Here is a 15,071-nt window from a genome sequence, read left to right as displayed (position 1 = left end):
GCATACCTCACTTTGTTCCCTGGTGTAGGATCCATGCAATTAAGAATAGTACAAGTAAACGAGAAAACTAGTAATCTACATCGAGCCGAGCTCGCATGGGCACGGCACGGTATACAGAATATCGATATCATTAGATAAAACCATAGGTATCAATGAATGCAGAAAAGAAGGAACCCTCTAAGAACAACAAAGGCCCTCCCAAGACCAAAACCAACATCAAAATCAAAATCAACCTCATCTACACCTCATCCATCGTCGCCTGCGACTTCATAACCCCTCTACCAAAAAAGTCACTAACAACACCAAACCGATCTCTTGAACGCGACAACTCGGCCTTGAAAAGATCGTGCTGATCCGCCGAGTCAACCTGCCTCTGCCGAATGGCGCGGAGTGTAGAATTCTGCGGACCGCAGACAGGACACTGGGCGTCGTCGTCTACATTGTTGAGACAGCGTTCGTGGAAGGAGTGGCGGCAGAGGAAATGAACTGTTGGTAGGTCGAGGGTTCCGCCGCAGGATTGACAGCGGCGGGATTGGAAGACGACGGGTTGGGAGGAGAGGTTTGAGAGTTCTTGTTGCTTTGCGGCTGTTTCGGTTTTGTAGCTTGAGATTAGGCGGCGGTTCTGTGGGTGTGTTAGGTGGGAGCTATTGGCAACGAGGTGGGATGGAATGAGCTGGCCGGGGTGTTTTACGTACCGTTGAGATCTCCTTGTGTTCACGATCAATGCTTGTGCTAAGATACTTCTTTACCCGGCCCATCGTTACAACTGCGTTGTTGCTCAGGGCTTGGATCACCTGAAGTGGGGAGAGAAGGCCGTCTTGATCAATGCGTCGGAGAACGGCGTCTAGCTCGTCGCCTGCCTCTTCGAGGATCTGTGGGCTGGAGGCGAAATATGTTAGTGCGTCGATGTATAGCTGCGGCTCATCGGGTCCATAGCGACGCAATGCTTGGATGGCACCCTGTGTATCCTTGGCTGAAGTGAAGGAGCGGAAGATGTCGAGGCGGAGGCCCTCTTGTTCGCGTACGAGAGTGGAGCCCTCGCGGAAGTTGGATAGGTCGGAGAGCAGAAGGACATTTGAGGTCGAGATGGGGATCTGATCCGGTCAGTTTTGTTTCAAAATAAGACTTTAGATGACTGCCTCGGGAGCACTTACATCTTTCCCTTCGATAAGTTTCTTGGCCTTGTCCTCCCATTCCTGTTTTTCAGTCGCGTCCTTTTTGGTCTTCGCTGTGTCTAGATACATCTCGAACAGCGTGGTAAAGAGGTCCACTTTAGCATCTTGTTTAAGACCAGGTTGTTCCGTTAGCGTCTCGAGGAAGCCGATGAACTCTTTCGGATGGTCAACGAAAGCGGAGAAAGCTGTGCGTGGCTTGGGAACCTTATACTGTGGTGCTGCATCTGCTTCGGCTTCTTGGTTGATAGGGTCTGTTTCTGTTGCCGGTGGTTGAGTTTGAGTTCCACCACCACCAGTCACGTAGCGTAATGGCAAGAGATTGGCAAGACTCTGTACTGTGCTCGTGTGCTGTTCTTGGGGTTCGGCCTCGGCCACCTCTGTGCGTGGCCGATATTGACCCGTGAAGTAGACCTTGAAGATTTCGGTCGTTCGCTCAGGACAGTGAGCGAGTAAGACCCGGGCGTATTTCATCAGGTTGTGATAGGCCTATTGAATTAGCTTCGCTATATCAAGTAGATATTAGCAGGGTTCACATACCGCTTCGGGGTCCAGTCTCCAAATATATTCAACTGCCTCGGCATATTTCTTGGAATCTTCAATGAGGATGTCCACGACCATGTCATTTTCACCATGCTTTGTGGCCAGGTAAGCAGCCTGCTCATAGTATCCTCCTTGTCGGCACATCGCAATGGCGGTCTCAAGATCGAACTTCAGCTCGCCAGGAGCTTTGATGAACGAGTCTAGTTTGCTTGTGTCTTTCAGCTTGGCATAGCAATTGAGAAGAAGTGTCGTATGATCGACTGTGGCACGGCCATGATCGTGTAATTCCTCCAAGTATTCGATCAAGTTGTGAATGCGTTGTGTGTCAAGGTACTGAGCCATGGGTTAGAAATCAATCGATCATTTAGATTTATGGTAAACCAACCTTGCGAATAACCTGTGAGGGTTCGGTATTGTCAATCGCCCGGAGATATTGCTGCATTGCCGTGTCATAGTCGCCACGCTGGTATAAGAAGTCACCGTATTTGCGATAAATTGCGTTTTGCTGCAGAGTGTTGATCCCGATCTTTTGTGCCAAGTTAATGGCAAGTATGTAGAGGTTGCGCTCATAGAGAATTTCAAGCCTCTGCTGGAGGCTCTTTTCCCGGTAACGAAAGATCTGGGAGAAATTAGAAAGATGCAGAAATTAGGATGAATATGCAAGGCCGAGAAAACACAAACCTTTCCATCCGTCGTGAGCAGAAACAGATCCCCCCATTCCATGAAGATGTGCTTCATAGGCGAGACCAACGCCTCGCTATGCGCGATGAATTTGAGATCGGTATCTAACAGTGTGAAGGTCGTAGCACCCAAGATATCACCCCCAGGGTTGACACCATACTTCGGAAGTGCCTCACCCTTGCCCGATTCAGGCCTTGGTGGACAGACCAGTGCAACATAGTCTCGGAAGGAATTAATGGAAGTCTTGGAGCTCTCGAAAGCATAGCTGGAACCTCGGCCACGGGGACCATATGTGTAAACTGCATCCTCTCGCGCAATGAGAATATCCCCAGTTTCGCCGTCCAGGGTCATGCAACCCAAACCACATCCCGTATCCTCCAAGATCCGCGCCGGCTGACCCTGTCCTCTCCCTGCGATGACCAATGTCAAGATTCGACTCGTTGTCGAAATATAAAGTGCCGTGACGGCACCACTCTGGGTTTCTAGGCCCGTAATCGGCTCCTCTGACTCGAAAACAATCCGCTGCCGCGCCCCGCGATCGTGAATCAGATCACCCCGGATGATCGTCACGGAGCCGTTGGCAAATCCAACCGCAACCTGCGAAAGGTCCTCGACAACTGCAAAAGCCGATATCTGTATTCCCAATCAGCCCTCCACTGTGATTCCTCTACGCGATGGGGAATTCGTACCGGAAACTGCCGCCTAGCATTCTGCACTAACACCGTCGATAGACACCGAGGTGTTCCATCCTTAAGCTCCGTATCCAATGCCCAAACCTTTAGTACTGGCTCATTCGAGAGGTCCTCTGCAACTGTAACGAGCAAGGAAGTGCCATTGATTTGTTTCATGTGTTGAATCGAGCCGGCATCATGCGCCTTGAACGAGCGAATGACGCGGAAGGTTGAGGTGACGATATGAACGAAGCCATCGTTTGTGCCGAGGAAGAGGTTCGAGGATCCAGTGCAAAGACTAGATAGGTCGCTCTATGGGCCGCGTCAGCCAGCGCATGTTAGCAGAGAGGTTGAAGGGTGCCTTACCCCGAACAGCGCGGAGCTGTCCTCTGGAACCTTGACGGGGGAGACGTCGACGAAGTTGAACGCTTTCCACTAGATGCGCTATTAGTATGAATCTCCAGTGAGAGGCAAGTCTAGCTCTTACTGATGTCAAAGCCATTTCGGCGGGCCATGGAAGATGAGATAGAGCTGGCGATGAGGCGGAGTTGGAGCTCTCCCCGCCGACGCTCGGACCACCTGCGGTTCCTGGCCAACCGCCGATTAGTACGGAGCCCAACTTCAACATTTCAATTATTTACAAAATATCTACAATATTTATAGTTATTATGAATATTCAATACTAATGGGTTGCGAGTTTTAATTCTATTGGATATCATTTATTCGTCAAGGCGGACATCATCACCAACAATCTGGTGTTCAAAGCCCGCGCTGGAAATGTCACAAAATGGGGAATCTGAAGCATATGCAAGTCGCTAATGATATGTGTAAAGGAAAGAGCGTTAGGATATATCCAAATCCATGGCAGAATGGTGTTCTCCTGCGGATGAAGTTGTCTTTGTTCTGGGGCGGGGATGGTTGATGTCGTTCATAAAATCAAAGCTCTGCTGCAACCAGCTCCCGGCATCTGCGATTGCCTGGCTGAGGTTGAAACTTTCGGCTCTTTGAACCCCGCCTTGTCCATCCTGTGCGGTGGTAGGGGTTGATCCGGTTAATGCAAATGGCAGGGCAGAGTTTTGTGTAGTCGATTGCTGACCCAGCGCAAGCCCTGGTTGTTGTTGGCCAGGAGCGTCTTGGTCCTCATTTGTTGGTGCGGTGTGGAAGTCATCCACGGCGGATGGCGAGGACCTCGCTGGAGAGAAAGCTGCGGCCATCCCAGTAATACCCGGACTGGTTCCGACGACTGGCGACAGATCGCGAAATTGATTGGGCTTTTTCCCCGTGCTAAATGTAAATGGCGTGGCGGCGTCAATCATGCACTGTGTACTCATCGCCTGCACCTTCTCTTTATCCCAGCGAGAAAAATTCGAAGGCATGATTCGATCGGATATATCAGGGTTGAGGAATGGCGTCTCGTGCGCTAGAAGTGATTCGTCACCATTCCCATCCTCCTTCTCGGATGGTATATCATAATCAGGCTCTGAGCTCTCGAGGTCGTCTTGGAAAGACTTTTGAGCGTGGCGAAGGGCGGCTTGAGTCGATAGCTGCGTATCATAGCTTCCAACAGAGGCAGTGTTGTTTTCTTTGGGCACGGCTGTTGAGTGCAACGATGTAACACGATCGGAAACTCCAGGGACAACTGGTACCTGCTGGGCAGATGGGAGCTGCTCGTAGGTGTTCTGTTCTATAGAAGTCTGACCGAAGGTGCCTGCATTGGTTGACTCGGTCCCTTCTTGATTTGCAACTTGAATATCCTTTGATGGCTCGACCTGTCGATCTGTTTGTAAAAAGGCCTTCCCTATGACATTCTCCTGCTCAAGAGGCACGTCTAGTGGAGTAGTGTCATCTTCCGGGTCTTCGGCTGTAGGCACTGATGGGGCCTTATCGGCAGGATTTTCGACTGGCAGATTTGACAGGTCACCAGGGCTAGAGTCCTCCGCATTCCACCGCTGATATTGGAAGCGTGGTAGCTGGGATGTAGAAGACGCAACACGAAATGACAGCGCAGCATGATTCTTCGTAGTGTCTGAGGCTTTCTGCCCATCTTGCTTGGTAATTGTCGAGACTGAACACTTGGTTCGCGATGACGGTAAAGCAGGCGGCAGTGACGTCGGCGGGGCACATTCCACATGTGGCTTTTCTGATACTCTAGGTGTCGTCGGTGATCGAGTCCTGGCGGGCGACCGTGTATCTTGCTTTCCAATTGCATGAGATACCGAACTAGATTTATATCTCGCTCTTCGTAGATCGGCCTTCGGGGTTGGTGAACTTGGAGGCTCAAATTTACCAAAATTTAGTCTCTTCCCGCCCTTTCTCAACCAGTCCGCTGTTCCTGGTGCAGTGAACGTTTGGTCCTCCACGGAAACAGAAGCATCTCCCCGAAAACCCCCACTCTTCCTGCCTGTAGATCTCGGTGGAAGCTGAGGCTTATCGTTAAGCTTCGTGCTCGAGGAAGCAGCACGATCTGGCCTTTTGTCCAATGCTGACACGCTTGAACGGCATGGCGAAGAAACATCCATCCTCTTGCGTGAAGCAGTAGACAAATCCTTGCGATGTTTTGCATCTCGCGGGTCTGTTTCTTGTATCACAGGCGCATTCTCCAGATCACCGCCAACCTTTGTTTTTCCCGCTATAGTGGCTTTTCCTCCACGAGTCCTGTCTTTCTTCCATGGGTTCTTCCAGTTATGTTCGAACGGACCCCGCAAGGAAGCGGAGAGAATAAAGACGGGAGCTCCTCCTCGGCATGATTCCGCGATTCTTTCGATTTTTTGCCGCTTTGCCGCCTGGGCAGGCTCATCCAGGTCATCATCAGACGCTAGAAGGTCGTCATCACTAGGATCTGAGGGCGGATCTGCGCATGTCTCAAAAGTGAGCGGGGAGACGGGCCGCGGTTGTGGCATCGAGATCGGTTTGGGGATTCGTGTCGTATAAGAGGTTCCACCTTATAGTATTCGGGCAAGGTGACGGAAGAGATCAACACGGGCCTTGAAGGCATCCGTCATGGCTGTTGGGCGGAGATTTGGTCGTTGGGGGAAGGTCGGCGCCTGACGCGACAAGCACCGCGTAAAGTGGAAATGCCCAGGCAACGCATTACGTAATCCCATCCGGGGGAAGTATAAAATCCACAAAAGTTAAGCCAAAAGTTTACTTTACTTCATAGTTACCACTACTTATATATTACATAGAAATATTCAATTAAGCATCAATATAGATTGGATATATTTAAGTTTATCTCTTCATTTTTACATAACATCATCCTTGTATATGCAATGCAATGCCATTGCAATGCAACTCATCTTCCAGGCCAAAAGAGCAATGGAGAGATGATCAACACCGCCATCCCAGCAAGAATTAATTAGAGGCAAGATGGTTTAGGCCTTGGTCTCGTTGGTTTCGCTGTGCACAGCAGCAACCTTGCTACCGGCAAGCTTATCACCGAGAACCTCGACATCGCCCTGCTCAGCAGCGACGGTGCGCTTGGTATCGTGGCGAGTCTTCCAGGCAGGGGTACCAATGTAAGGAATACCGTGAGGGTCCTCGAAAATGGCCTCGGTCTCTTCCAGAGTCTTGCCAGCAGTCTCAGGAAACATGAAAAAGACGTGAACGAACATGACAACCAGGAAAACACCGAAGATCACATAAGTCTGCCAGCGGATGGTGGCAAAGGCAATGGGCACGAAAAGGCCAAGAGCAGTGTTGAAAGCCCAGTTGGCAGAAGTAGCCAGCGCAACAGCCTTACCACGGACTCGGAGAGGGTACAGCTCAGGGGGGGTAGACCCAAAGAGACCGGTCCCCAGGTTGGGGCGTAAGAAGCAACGAAGAGATAAGTGCATGCAATTAGGCCCGTAGCAGGGGCACCACTGAGACTCATAGACTCTTCAGCGACGCCCTTGATACCTCCCGGAACGACTGTACCGTAGGAAGCCATGATACCGGCGTTGGCGAACATCCAGGTCATCATAAGGAGGGCACCAACAAGGAGAGTGGGGCGACGACCCCAGCTGTCAACCCAGATCAAGGCTGGCATGGTCATGACAACATTGATAATGTATTGGATCGAGGAAGCCAACAGGGCGGAATTACCCTCGTAGCCTGCCATTTCGAACACGTAGTTGATGTAGTACATCATGACGTTCATACCGGTAAGCTGAGACCAGATCTGGCAGAACATACCGATGAGGGTACGGTTGATCATCTTTGGCTGGAACAGCTCGAGGTACGAAACATCGGCATTCTGGCGTTCAAACTCGCACACATCACCAATCTCCTGCATCTCAGCAACGACGAATGGGCTGTTGGGGTCACCCTTTCCGTGGATGAGAGTCAGGACGGATTGGCACTCCTCCCAGCGGTCCTTGCGAGCGAGCCAGCGGGGGGACTCGGGCAAAAACATCATACCGAAGAAGAGCAGAACGGCGGGAAGCATCTGCAGACCCCAGGGGATGCGGAAGACTTTCTCGCTGTAGTTGGTGGAGTCTCCGCCACCAATGTAGGAGCAGCCGAAGGAGATATAGTACATGATCAGAATACCCCAGGTAATAGCCCACTGCTGGGAGCCGACCAAACGACCACGCTTTGAGGGGGGCGCAATCTCAGAGATATAGACGGGAACTTGGGCGGACTCAATACCGACAGAGAGACCGTTGATGATACGACCGGCGATCAGCATACCCATGTTCTGGGAAGCACAGACGATGATGGAGCCAATAATCCTAAGCAGAGACGAATGGTTAGCTGTTGCTCTGTGAAATGCCTATGTGGGTCGAAGTATAGGCAGAAATTGGAGAGGACAGTGATATACCAGATAATACATCCACTCATAATAGCGTATTTGCGACCAAGACGATCCGAGATAAAACCAGAAATCAGAGCACCGAGCCACGAACCAGCGGGCATGGCGGCAGTCACACCACCCTGCTCCAGAGAGCTGAGACCACTGCATTGCAAACTGTCGTTAAAGGGAGGGCCCTCGGGGCCGTGGTTAAAGTAACATTTGTAGGCAGGAGTAGTGATGATGGCGGACATGGACGAAATATCGAAACCAAATAGACCACCACCAATCACGGAGACAGCCGTGATGGCGTACAGGTTCCCGACAACCATGTTGGCTGAGGTATGGGAAGAAAGTAATTTGAAAGAAGAACCAGGGTAGAAAAACCTCACAATGCAGCGTCTCGCGAATCGAGAAGGGGGGCCGTTCTTAAATAGATGTATCTCATGGCAAACAGCCTACAAGGGAATTCCCATTTTTTCTTTTTTTTAAAAAAAAAATACTTTTTTTCCTTTCTTTTTCATTTACCCCCTTCCTATTCTAGAGGGTGGATTCCTATGCGTTAGGGCCGAAACCGGGCAGGAAATTAGTTGTTGACCTCTACGGAGCAGTTCCCACTCTTCTCGGGTAAAGTCAGTCTGGGGATAGCGAATAAACGGGGAGAGTCCGGGTGCAACGCTTCTTACCCCCCCAAGGCTCTCCTCGAGACTTTGCCAAGGTCCCGTTCGCAACCTGGGGAGAGACCTGGAGATGTTATTGGGCAAGACAACCTAAATGTTCTCCATATTTCCCCCACTTACGGTCCCAATCTCCTCGATCATTGGTCCACCCAAGTCGATCGCTGAAGGGATCCGGGGAATCGGCCACGAGGTGACAGTTCTAGACCGAAAACAGCCTGGCGCCCCTCACTAGAGGATTTTGTTTGAAGCCATGTCCATGCCGCGGAGGATGCCGCGTTCGGGGTTGGTTGGGGGCCCAACGTGGCTGCGTTCGGCACGGCATTTCCACGGCATTCCTGAGCCTCTCGGGATAAACAAGGGAACTTGAGAAAGATACAAACACTCCAGAGAGATACGATAGTGTAGAGTTGATCAGAAATAAAGGAAATTAAAGAAGGTGGAGAGATGGAGAGATGGAGAAAGGGACCAGCACCCACACACCACAGGAAACCCATTTTTTCCCCTGCAAATCATGTCATTCCCACCTCTGCCCTAACTGACTCGGTGCAGGCCGACATCCTGTAAAATCCTGTTATTATTCCGACCGTGGGAACCCGGAATTACCTGTACCATGTCCACTTCCACGACAATAACAATTAGCCGGCCAACCCACTTGCAACAGAATTTTCTGCCTTTGCGTCCAGTCCGGGGCCCCAACTGACGGCCATTTACCCAGAACAGGAGATGCGGGTACGGCATCGCACGGCATCGCGCGGCTTTGAAGCATTCTCACTGGCTGCTGCCCGCCGAAGTGGACTGGGAGGGGCCCTTCGGCTCTTCCGTGTTGTGCCCCCTTGCTGGCGAGTTCGAGTTCACGGGGTTTCATCAAGCCGGGCGAGGGTCTCGAGTCGTCTATCGGGGAACTCGCATGGTGTTAAACCTAACTCTCTTGCGCGATGTGGGCCGTGTATTTGCTAAGAGCAATGCGACCGAATGTGGCACGGGTCTCGAAGTCTCGAAGTCTCGAAGTCTCGAAGTCTCAGTTCAAAATTCACGATCAGAGGCCGAGATACTTCTCCTCATTTTCTCCGCCCTCCCCAGGTGCCTTCATATCACCGCATTCGCACACCGGGAGTTCCCCAGACCTTGAATCTCTCCCACTTTTCTCTCCACGCGGAGAACAAGGCGGGGAAATATCGGGTCACTGAGTTTCGGCCTCGCTTAATCTGTCAACAAGTTCCCAACAACCACCTTTGCAATTGCTGCACCTTAAGTCCAACTAAACCGCAATTTTACGAAGCTCTACAGCACAGACCAGACCAAGCCCGCAGTTTTCCCGATCCTAGCGACAGCCGATGCTTAGCTCTGCCCAATGATGTAATTCCAGTAGTTCAGATAACGCCTCTTGCGGTTGGCGTTTTTTTGACTTTTCTGCTCCCAGATACAAACCTTGTACCTACCCGATGCAACAGTGTATAAATTAGGCATACCGTGGATATTCCGAACCAAGCTTGCGCCTGGCACGCCCCCAAGTTGCTAGCGTGGCGCCGCAGCGTCATTGGCGGACAAGGCCATGTCTTGGGAAGATCCACTGTAGATTGCGTTGTTTCACATTCAGGGGCCGTTAGGTATGTCTCACTGGTGGAAGAATAGGAACATCCGACGCTATGGATTTGTTGGATTCCTTCACTCGGTACGGAGTATGGTTTTGGTCTCCAGTGCTACATAGTCTCCGTAAACCCATGGTGCAGCCGATTGTTGAAGCCGACGCCTCTCCCCGCCCCCGACTTTCATCTGTCCGACTCGGAATCTTCCGTCTCCGGTTCTTCCTGTTCTGGCTCGGGCCTCTTTATCTTTGGGTCCGGTCTGACTACTGGAAGCCCCAGATACTCTCTTCTGGGCCACAGCATTTCTGGAGCAATGTGAAAAGTCGAGTCGACCAACATTCCCTGGTTTCCCACGTTCTCGTGGGAAATGGATCTTTACCGTTCTGCATGATGACCATAGGTTGGAATTTTTCTACTCCGAATGGAAATATACTTATAGCGCCATCCATTCGGCCCGAGTCTTGTATCTCGGGATAGATATCCATTTGTTCTATTCATCGTAGCTACAACCCTCAAGTGTCGGCAACTTGAAACCACTGCGCTGGCGGATGTAATCACGCTTGTTGGATCTACCCACTGGACATGTAACTCGCTCTCGGCAGAAGTGAAATGTAACTCGATAAATAAAATTAAAAGCGTTTGTTTAGGTTTGTTTAATTCTCTACTGTTCCCCTGCTCTTTTTCTCGCCAACCGATCCGCAAATAAGGAACCGTTGTAAGACCCGATGAATTTGCGAGGGGAATCCTTGTATACCCTTCATCCCATTCCAAAGCGGGCCATTATTGCGAGGGTGGTATGTCGAATAACGCAGATCCGTTCAAGTTCGCAAAATCTAAATACGGTGCGCGAAGCAGGCTCAGGGAACATAAATCAAGGTTGGGAATATATGTTGATCATTCCGAGCGCACTGGGCGAGAACGTAGTTGATTCCGTCCACCTCAATAAGGTTGACATAGTTATTCCAATTCCTCACTAGGGCCTATGATGCTCTAACTTAAAAGAAACCATGCTACTAGTGCTAAGACTGTCCTGATTCAGAGGGATACCAGCATGAGTTAACTTGGAATATGTGCAATCCGTGTCCAGGTGATGTATTAAATTGAGGCCGGTGGGCCAAGATCTTGAGGCTCCTCCAAGGCTGGTCTCATATACATGCCAGCTCCTAGGGACTCAAGTCACGGTTTCAACACATGGTCGTCACGACGGTATTTTGTCCCTGACGGTATGTCAAAAACATACCGTCTTTGGCAATTTACAGAAGGTACTAGTACGAGTAGTATAAATAAGCTTTTAGTACCATGAATGACACTTTCACTGCCCAGGTGGCTACATTGCAAAATACTAATCCTACAAATTTTCATTTTCATAAATAGTATCGCGTGATAGTGAAGATATGAGCCAAATCACCTGGGCATAAACATAAACTAGAAGTGCGGGTCCTTCAACCTTGGAAGTTGGAACAGAGAGGACTTCAGCACTGGGTATGATGATGCTTATTACTGCTAATAGGGTCACGGTCACAATATTGTTGATACCTACCCTGATACCTACCTAGGTAGGTATCAATTATCCAAAGTTTTGAAGTCGGAATATATATATTGCTGGAAAAGCGATGCTGGGCACCTGGGCACAGTAGCAACTGGGAAATTCTAACACGCGTAATGCTCTGCGGCAAATCAGTACTAGTGTTCTTCCGATCCCCATTACCGAAGACCACACTGAGCCAACACAGACCTCATTGATCTGGAAAACGAAGCTCAAAACCTCCATGATTACAAACATCACCGCAGTGAGATGCGGGAGATCCACAGCGGCTCCACAAAGCCTTCGCGCGCACTTCCCGATTAGGTTAGGGTATTTTAGACTGTCCATGTAGACAGTAAATAATTTTCGTCCATCTCGCGTTGCTATTGGACAAGAAAAAGAAGATGATACGTATTGAACCTTGTGAGGTCATTTTATCAGCCCAAAAAAGATTCTCCGGTGTCCACCGACAATCCTGAGACCAGGTACTGATTTTCGAGTACGCGGCTCACCTCGTGGCTAACGAGGACATCCCTTTCGTTTTTGCATTCATTCATTTTGTTAAGATGAATATGACGTTGGAGTTTGATTCCTTTTAATTACGCATATCTCAAGCACCTGGGTAGTTTAATGGAAACTAGATATCCTGGTATCGACACCGTTAGCCTATGAATTGTCGCAGGGGTTAACAAATGCAGCTTGAACTGCTAAAGTAAGCTTACCGCAGAAGATAATCCTGTGGATCAGAAGTGGTTGAGTGGGGCTTTATTGGGGACTAGAAATTTGTATGTCTTTACGCTGGTCAGGTGGCAACCGATTCTAACGACCGACCAGTTTCTATTTAAGCCACTTCGTGCCCCTCGGACTTCCTTCATGAAACACCATTCTACCCCTTCTTCCAAGATTTCTACCTTCCTATCGACATATCATCACATATTATTGGCAGAATGACCGAAATACAAGACTACACAAAAGCATTCGATGTCCTTGCAGAATATAATTCTAGGGACGGTTTGCATATCGATTCGCTCCTCGACTCAAACAAACATGGCGCGCTGACGTATAACGACTTTCTCATTTTGCCAGGATCTATCAGTAAGAAAGTTGAGGTCTCTTGATATTTATATTCTTCTAATTCATTGATTAGCCTTCTCAGCGCAAGATGTTACTTTGAATACCAAGGTTACTAGGCGATTTACCCTCAAGGCTCCTCTCCTCTCCTCTCCCATGGACACCGTGACCGAACACAACATGGCTATCCACATGGCTCTCCTGGGTGGTCTTGGTGTTATCCATAATAATTGCACCGCCGAGGAGCAGGCTGAGATGGTGAAAAAAGTGAAGCGCTATGAAAATGGCTTTATCCAAGACCCTGTTGTTCTGTCTCCGAGAGCAACCGTCGGGGATGCAAAGCAATTGAAAGCGAAGTGGGGGTTTGGTGGTTTCCCTGTTACCGGTGAGTTTGAAAACTGAGTACTTCAAGTTTCCTATCGCCTGTTATCTTTCCTCGCGGCCTATTCTAATGGGATGGCCTTCTTTTGCAGAAAATGGGACACTTCACTCCAAGCTCCTCGGAATAATCACCAGCCGGGACACTCAGTTTCACGACCAGCCGAATGACTCAGTCGCTGCCGTCATGTCGACAAATCTCGTCACTGCGCCGGCGAAGACAACACTTTCCCAAGCCAACGAGGTTCTTCGAAAATCAAAGAAGGGGAAGCTGCCAATTGTGAATGAAGATGGAGCGCTGATTTCGTTGCTCTCTCGATCGGATTTGATAAAAAACATCCACTATCCTCTAGCATCAAAGCTTGAATCTAAACAGCTACTATGCGCGGCAGCTATCAGCACTCATGAAGCAGACAAGCATCGACTGCAAAAGCTGGTTGATGCCGGGCTGGATATTGTTGTCGTGGATAGCAGCCAAGGAAATAGCATGTACCAGATCGCCATGATCAAATACATTAAACAGAACTTCCCCCAAGTCGACGTTATCGCGGGAAATATTGTTACCCGAGAACAAGCTGCAGCACTCATTGCCGCCGGTGCGGACGGTCTCAGAATCGGCATGGGCAGTGGCAGCGCGTGTATCACGCAGGAAGTTATGGCCGTCGGTCGGCCTCAAGCCGCAGCAGTACGCAGTGTATGCTCTTTTGCTGCGCGGTTCGGTGTCCCTTGTATTGCGGATGGTGGAGTTCAAAACCTCGGCCATATTGTGAAGGGACTTGCACTTGGAGCCTCGGCAGTGATGATGGGAGGCCTGCTTGCAGGTACTACAGAATCCCCCGGTGACTACTTCCTGAGCAACGAAGGACAATTAGTTAAAGCCTACCGGGGAATGGGAAGCATCGCAGTCATGGAAGATAAGGGGAAAAGTGACGGCAATGCTGGTGCCTCGCGTTACTTTTCTGAAAATGACAAGGTCAAGGTTGCGCAGGGGGTTGCGGGCTCGGTCGTTGACCGTGGCTCTATTACTAAGTTTGTCCCTTACCTTGTGACCGGTATACAACACTCTCTTCAAGATATTGGAGTACAAAGTCTTGATGCATTACGCGACGAGGTTAACAGTGGACGTGTTCGGTTTGAGATGAGGAGCGGAAGCGCACAGGCCGAGGGAAATGTGAATGGCTTGCACACCCATGAAAAGAAGCTATACGTTTGAATTGCGGCAATAATTTTCTTTATTTATGATAGTATTTGTTGTTGCTTTATTTTTGAAGAGTGTACTTTGGTTCGGAATTGATTGGATACAGAAAGTCTCGAAAAGTGATATAAACTTTGACTATTTTCGCACTTCCAGATTTATGCAGTCAATCTTAAATGGATGCTATTTGTTACCTCTTCAATATCTGCTCCTGTTGCACCTGATCAAGTTGAGTTCGACCTCAATTGAATTTGAGAAGATTTCCAGGTAGCAGAAGGCTTTATCCAATAAAAAATACTTTCATCCCCATATAATGGCTGATGATCAGTCAACTAGGCACTTGCCTGGGCACCTACCGGTACGTTATCAGAACTGGTTACTCAAATCAGCTAGCGCAAGTAGGTGGTGACAGCCGAAAGGGGAAAAGAAAATCATGATTTGGAATGGAAGGATTTAAAGTTCATCTCATTCTACTACTTTAGCTTAAAAGCTTGACCGCGTGGCTGAGCTTTTGCGATGTAGTATAATCACTCAATGCCCCTTAGATCATCCGCAATATTATAAAAGTAGTCCTCCTCCCCAATGTCAAACCAAGGTGAATTTCCAAATCTTCAATCTTATTTTCCCCAGAATCTAATCAGGCCAAGAGCGGCCCATATATGGCTAGCGCATACCAAGTTCAACTCAGCTTTCAGCTTACAGTCTAGTGCTGACGCTGACAGCTAGCGCAAGAAAAACCTTAACTCCAGGAGCCCTCTCGCCCAACTTCGTATTCTCATCATTTCTGCGACCGTCTCC

The 15,071-nt window shown here is 49.5% G+C and overlaps 4 protein-coding genes across 4 annotated transcripts; 1 reads left to right on the top strand and 3 right to left on the bottom strand.

The window, feature by feature from the left end:
- Positions 1-238: 238 nt before the first annotated feature.
- N7509_011233 (tethering complex subunit PEP5) lies at positions 239-3,569 on the bottom strand (the record flags this gene model as incomplete). The annotated part of the gene is made up of 9 exons (XM_056635870.1): positions 239-622; positions 696-1,094; positions 1,155-1,661; positions 1,713-2,048; positions 2,101-2,334; positions 2,397-3,029; positions 3,086-3,379; positions 3,434-3,502; positions 3,555-3,569. The coding sequence occupies 9 exons, from the start codon at positions 3,567-3,569 to the stop codon at positions 239-241; spliced, it is 2,871 nt and encodes a 956-aa protein (XP_056486490.1).
- A 340-nt stretch (positions 3,570-3,909) lies between these two features.
- Positions 3,910-5,967, bottom strand: N7509_011232 (uncharacterized protein; the record flags this gene model as incomplete). Its single annotated transcript, XM_056635869.1, has 1 exon — positions 3,910-5,967. One exon carries the CDS (start codon positions 5,965-5,967, stop codon positions 3,910-3,912), a length of 2,058 nt encoding a protein of 685 aa, XP_056486489.1.
- Positions 5,968-6,438: 471 nt separating this feature from the next.
- N7509_011231 (sugar porter family MFS transporter) lies at positions 6,439-8,170 on the bottom strand (the record flags this gene model as incomplete). Its single annotated transcript, XM_056635868.1, has 3 exons — positions 6,439-6,801; positions 6,855-7,779; positions 7,869-8,170. The coding sequence occupies 3 exons, from the start codon at positions 8,168-8,170 to the stop codon at positions 6,439-6,441; spliced, it is 1,590 nt and encodes a 529-aa protein (XP_056486488.1).
- Positions 8,171-12,576: 4,406 nt separating this feature from the next.
- On the top strand, positions 12,577-14,291 carry N7509_011230 (IMP dehydrogenase/GMP reductase; the record flags this gene model as incomplete). The annotated part of the gene is made up of 3 exons (XM_056635867.1): positions 12,577-12,724; positions 12,777-13,085; positions 13,174-14,291. The coding sequence occupies 3 exons, from the start codon at positions 12,577-12,579 to the stop codon at positions 14,289-14,291; spliced, it is 1,575 nt and encodes a 524-aa protein (XP_056486487.1).
- Positions 14,292-15,071: the final 780 nt, after the last annotated feature.

The sequence above is a fragment of the Penicillium cosmopolitanum genome, assembly GCF_028827165.1.
Source record: "Penicillium cosmopolitanum strain IBT 29677 chromosome Unknown utg000009l:1.0-9042332.0:1.0-9050551.0, whole genome shotgun sequence".
Classification (NCBI taxonomy): Eukaryota; Fungi; Ascomycota; class Eurotiomycetes; order Eurotiales; family Aspergillaceae; genus Penicillium; species Penicillium cosmopolitanum.
The sequence above is the reverse complement of the archived record's forward strand: the minus strand, read 5'-3'. Positions and strand labels throughout refer to the sequence as shown.